At 29.2% G+C, this 6,409-nt stretch overlaps 1 protein-coding gene across 1 annotated transcript; it reads left to right on the top strand.

The window, feature by feature from the left end:
- The first annotated feature begins 3,317 nt into the window (after positions 1-3,317).
- On the top strand, positions 3,318-3,821 carry LOC133673284 (uncharacterized). Its single transcript, XM_062094027.1, has one exon. The coding sequence runs from the start codon at positions 3,318-3,320 to the stop codon at positions 3,819-3,821; it is 504 nt and encodes a 167-aa protein (XP_061950011.1).
- Positions 3,822-6,409: the final 2,588 nt, after the last annotated feature.

The following is a 6,409-nucleotide window of genomic DNA, read 5'->3' as shown; positions in this document are numbered from 1 at the left end:
GCCCCGTTTGTTTGCAGGAAAGTAGTTTCCTTTTGGAAAGTGAATTCCTGGGAAAGTGAATTCCAGGAAAGTGAATTCCGGAAAAGTATTTTCCGATGTTTGGTAGTGTAATGGAAAATAAGTTAGAAAACACTTTCCAGTGTTTGGTTATATTATGGAAAATGAGCTGGAAAATAACTTATTAATGTTTTATTTTTTTAAGTTTATTAAAATAATGAGTAACAAATCTTACAAATTAAAAAGTTGAATGAGAATGAAATTGAAAAAAAATATATAATTTCATAAATTATCTCAAATAAAATAAATAATAATCAAAATAATAGAGATCAAATCTAAAAAATTAAAAAAAAATAAAAGGTGAAGAAATTAAAATAATAATAATTAACATTTCATAAATTATTTTAAATAAAATAAGTAAAAATCAAAAGAATGAGGATCAAATTTGATAGACAAAAAATTTCAATAAAAAAATGATAAGGAAAAAGCAAATAGCAATTATAAAAATAAGGACCAAAATTAATATAAAAATTAAATTTTAAGAGAAGAAATTGAAAAATAAATATTCAAAACAAATTATATATAGCAATCAAAAGTTTGGGGATCAAATTTGATATAATCAGCAAATAATGACATTTCTAAATTTTTCACAACTTCCGGAAAGTGTTTTCCGCCCAAATTTTTCAGGAAAACACTTTCCTGAAAACCAAGCCAAATTTTCCTTTGACTGGAAAGTGTTTTTCATTGACCAACTTTTCCAATGGCAAACAAACACATGAAAGTTTGGAAAGTGGTTTCCCGGAAACCACTTTCCGGAAAACAAACACAAATTTTTCTTTGACTGGAAAGTGTTTTCCGTTGACCGAAAAGTGTTTCCGTTGACCAGAAAGTGTTTTCCGTTGACCGGAAAGTGTTTTCCGTTGACCAACTTTCCTAGTGGCAAACAAACACAGGAAAGTTTGAAAAGTGGTTTCCCGGAAAATGAATTCCGGGAAACAAACATCGCCTTATAATGAGTTTGAATTTTTTTAAATTCACTTATTATTCATTTGCTTTATGTTGGGGGGTTTCACTTGTTGGCATGTCACCAAATTGATAGCTGATAATATTATTTGTAAAATGTATTGAGATGGATATTTTAAAATAATTAAAATTACTTTTATAATTATATTTAATAGATCTAATTTGAGAATTGATTCAAAAAAAAAAACTTAGATTATTAGGTCAACTTATTGGTCACCGGGTTAATTATTTATATTAAAATAACATAATTTTTTTTCTTGGAGCTGATCTGAATAGGTTGAGTGGGGTCAACCAAGTCATTAAAAACTCTATTAATTCAGCTATATTTTACCTAGTTAATATTATATTTAGTTTAATTAAAAATCTAACTCGGATTAACTTTTAAATCTTGAGTTTTTTTTTTGTTATTGTACTGGACAAAGTTTAATAATTATGAGTGCAATATTAGGAATAGAAAAAAAAAATGATTGGTACAAAAAGATTATCCTTGAAACCATTATCCTTGTATGCTTCATTTTCATTAGAGAAAGAAGAATGGATGGCTTGGGTTTGGAGTCTGGGTTCTTAATTTTTTGGCGTGGCTAAGTGGAAGGTTTGGGTTCTTAAGGTGATCCATTTTTTATTCTTTAAAGGATGAGTTATGAGACTAAATCATACCTAATTTTAGCTTATAAAATCAACCTCCAACATTCCCATGTATAAGAGAAAATATATTTCTCTAATTTGTTTAATTTAGTTTATAGTAAATCTCTCCTTAAGAATCAATTATATTATATGGTTCACATGTATTAAGTAAAATCAAATGTCTTGTCTAGATTTAATAAAACACTAACAATCCATCTCTTTAATACTAGTTAATTTCTTGTCACGTGTATGTGCATCATTCAACTATATATTTAATATTTTTTTTATTTTTTCATGAATTGATTTAACTCTTATATAAAAAAGTAAAATAAAAATAAGTTTAGTTAGATAATTTTAAAGTGATATTTTATACTTTTAAAATAAAAATTACAAAAATAACATGTTTTCAGAGACAATATTTATTATTTTGAACAAGGCTCAAATCATGGATAAGCACAATCAACTCTAATTTTTTTAACTGTTAAGTCGGTTCTGATTTTATAACTAGAATTATTATATTATTATTAATTTGAACATTCAAGATAAAATAAAGAAAAAAAATATTTAATTATTTTTTTAGCTATGTAAGATAAACAATAATATATATTAAATGTATAATAGACCCTTTCTCGATGTTTTATTATATCTTGTTTACTATCAATAAAAAATGATACAAATATAATCATTTAGTCTTGTAAATTATTATCATGTTTTATCTTGTTCTATTTTATTTTTATTATTTTTTTTTCTATTATAAGATAGTAACGAAACACTGATTTTGTGTTCATTCATTTTTTTTTTGGTCACATTAAGTAAGAAACTAAAACACATTGGTTTTTAATTGTAGCTAATATTGTTCACGATCTCACATGACACTATAGATTAACTGTATATTTTTTTACTAATTCATTTTGGTCTTTAAAATTTAACTTTGGATGATTTAATATTAATTAAAAGCTAATTGTTTTTTATTTGTTAGTAAAGGATGAATTTAAAAAAGATGTACCAAAATAAAAAAAATACACCAAATATAGGTGGCGTGATAGAGAATTCGAGAAAAATACACTTACATCTTCAAACTTTAAAAATAATATAAATTATATAATTTTTGTTCTTTTAAATTTTAAAAAATCAATTTTTATATAAAAATCAATTTTTATTACATTTTCAAACACCCGGCAAAGCAGATTGATTACTAATTAGGCCATAGACAATTAAATGCCAGAGCAAGATCCTTGTTCATTTAAATCCATTTTGGTACCTGATTGTGCATAACTATAAAGTCCATAAAAGAAGAAGCACAACTGCTCTTGGCTGCTGATCATTGAAGTGTTACAGATGTTGAGGCTACTGCTATCACTGAAACATTAAACATAATTTATCCTTTCTTCTTCATAATTCAGCTCTAACAATCATTTTCCGAAACATTCTGATGTTTTCTTGGCTTGGTGGGCCATGATTTTGGTATGGTGGGCCATGATTTTGGCTTTGGCAAAGGCCAGTGCTTGACTGGCGGGAATTTGGGAATGGTGGGAAATTTATATGGCTTTGGCATAGGCCACTGCTTGACAGGTGGGAATTTGGGAATGGTGGGAAATGTATACGGTTCAGGGTGAGGCAGAGGAGGTGACTCGGAGCTAGTCGATGGTGGCATTGCATCCTTTGGTGGTGACATGGAGATTGGTGGTGGCAATTACGTCGGTACTGGTTCCACAGGTGTTGGGTTTGGTGGATTGGAAGGTGTCAACACAGGGATGCTAGGAGAAGGTGTTGGTTTTGGTGGATTTGAAGGTGTCAACACAGGGATGCTAGGAGAAGGTGTTGGTTTTGGTGGATTTGAAGGTGTGAACACAGGAATGCTAGGATATGGTTTTCGTTTTGGTTTTGGTGGATTTGAAGGTTTCAACACAGGAATGCTAGGAGAAGGTGTTGGTTTTGGTGGATTGGAAGGTGTCAACACAGGAACGCTAGGAGAAGGTGTTGGTTTTGGTGGATTGGAAGGTGTCATTACAGGAATGCTAGGAGCTGGTTTTGGTTTCGGTGGACGTGAAGGTGTGGGCGGTGTTTCAGCTGGGGATGGCGATGTTGGTGCTGATGTAGGTGGTGTGGGAGTTAGTTTAGGTGGCAAAGGAGGCCATTTAGGTTTCGGCAACGGAGACAAATCCTTAGCATGGTGAAGAAGATGCCGAGTTGCCAAGACAACATTAGTGCATGAAAGTGGAAAAAATATGAAGACAGCTATGATCATGAGGTAATGAACAGAAGCCATGACTGTATACAGAACTATTTCTTTTGACGCTTTGTTTGTGTATATATAGGGGGTCTGGGGAGAGTAAGCTTAGGACATGCACTAAATATGTTGAGTAATACTCCTTCACACGTGGTTAGATTTCTTGAGATGGTGCAGGTTCACAATTAATAGTGTCAAATTGTAGCTGTACGTAGTGGACAAGAACAAGGCTTGTTTATGGCATAAATTAAAACACCTTTAAACTTGCAAGGTAAAAAACAGGAATCTGAGCTTACAATGTCTATTTATTACCCTTTGGAATTAAGATTGAAACTATATATATATATATATATATATATATATATATATATATATTGTTATAAATTCAAATATTTTTTTAGTGTTTTTAAATATTTTTGATATTCTGATATCAAAAATAAATTTTAAAAAATAAAAAAATAATATTTTAATATATTTTTAAATAAAAAATCATTTAAAAATCAATTTTTATTACATTTTCAGACATCCGGCAAAGCAGATTGATTACTAATTAGGCCATAGACAATTAAATGCCAGAGCAAGATCCTTGTTCATTTAAATCCATTTTGGTACCTGATTGTGCATAACTATAAAGTCCATAAAAGAAGAAGCACAACTGCTCTTGGCTGCTGATCATTGAAGTGTTACAGATGTTGGGGCTACTGCTATCACTGAAATATTAAACATAATTTATCCTTTCTTCTTCATAATTCAGCTCTAACAATCATTTTCCGAAACATTCTGATGTTTTCTTGGCTTTAAACATTCTGATGTTTTCTTGAAAAGTACTGATCCAGAAATGCTCTGGAAATAATAGCTGTTCTTGAGAGTCACTCTGTTATCCAAGGTGGAGATCAAAATTAAAATTTTCCCAGGCAATTTAAGCATTCCAAGCAAGTTTGATTAGCAACTGCTTCTTGATGATAGCTTGAAGGATCTGAGATACAACTACTTAAAGCTTCTCATTAAAATGCTAGAAATATTGGGTCACCTACAATACTGAGCACCCTTTAATGCTGTCAGGAGACGAAACTTTGAACAACCTGAATCCCATTAGGCTCTTGAAAACCATGGCCACCCTCCCCTCCACCACAAGAACAATCCAATATTCAACTACTTGAAGAACTGTCAGAAGGATAGTGACCTTCTCTAGCTCACATAAAAAAAGGGGGGTTGCAGCACGGATAAAAGTGCCCTGAAGGGAAAGCTACCAGTACTGTATTCATTATCACCGATTAGTTATTTTTGGTTTGAGTAGACCGGTGGCACATGTTATGCTGTGGGCTATTCAAATTCTCTCAAGATAAAAAATAATATTTAAATGATGATAAAAAGCACAACTCATGATATAAAACTGAATCAACATGTAAAAAAAAAAAAATCATAAAGTTTAAGATTTAATAATTTAATGTTAAAAATAAAAAAAATATAATATTGAAAAAGTAAATCCAAGTCAACTTGGTCTAATTTGATAAACCCACAACCCGTAATATAAGATGAGAATAAAAAAAAATTCAAAAGAAGCACCTAGCAAACAAAACAAAGTTAAAAAAACCTTTAAAAAAACCATGAGCTAATTCAGGTTAACTTTCTCAATTCGCCATCATAATAATCAAATTGAAAAAAAATTGAAAAAATTGACAAAACTCAAGGGCAAATTATTCTATGTAAAATGATGAAATTAAAAAAAAAACTCATAAAAAATCGAGGGAAAAAAATAGACCTTCAAAAAAAGCACTTGATAAAAAATACCAGAATTAAATAAAAAAAAACTTAGTGAAAACATGCAATCCAACTCTAGTTAACTTTACTACCCTACATTCGAGATAACCCATCATGCGTACATTTGTTTTTAAATAGTATTTAATAAAACATGCTTAAGGATCAATAATTTAATGGAAAATATTAAAATAAAAAAAATAATTAAAAAAACAAAGTCAACCCAAGTTAATTCAACTAACTTTTGATTTGAGATATAAATCATGAATAATCCAACAAAAAAAAAAACATAACAAACCAAGAAATTCAAAACCCAACAATTCAATGTCAAATGATAATAAATAAATAAATAAATAAAAACCCTAAAAAAGATCAAACTTAAAAAATTAATTTTGAAATTAATATATTAAAATGATATAAAAATATATAAAAAAATAATTTAAAACAAAATTTAAAAATTTCAAAAATATAATTTAACTAAAAAAAATATTAATACAAATTATCTCATGATAACCGTGTCAAGCAAGTCACTGAAACCCAAGACTCGGTAAATCTCGGTAAAAATAATTTTTGGAAGGGAAAAGAATCAAGGAATAATTATAAAAAAAACTCCAAGATTTGCTGGTATTTTATTTTCCTGTTTTGGTAACTTTACACCGGTGCTAATCCTTAACTTTCTAAAAAGAACGACAATAATAGAAAATATCTAATTATTTATAAAATTACTATTATTCTTTTTTTTTATTTAATTACTATTATTCTTTATTTAATTACCAT

This window comes from Populus nigra, chromosome 14 (genome assembly GCF_951802175.1).
Source record: "Populus nigra chromosome 14, ddPopNigr1.1, whole genome shotgun sequence".
NCBI classification, from domain to species: Eukaryota; Viridiplantae; Streptophyta; class Magnoliopsida; order Malpighiales; family Salicaceae; genus Populus; species Populus nigra.
Note: the sequence above shows the minus strand (reverse complement) of the source record. Positions and strands in the feature narration are given on the sequence as shown.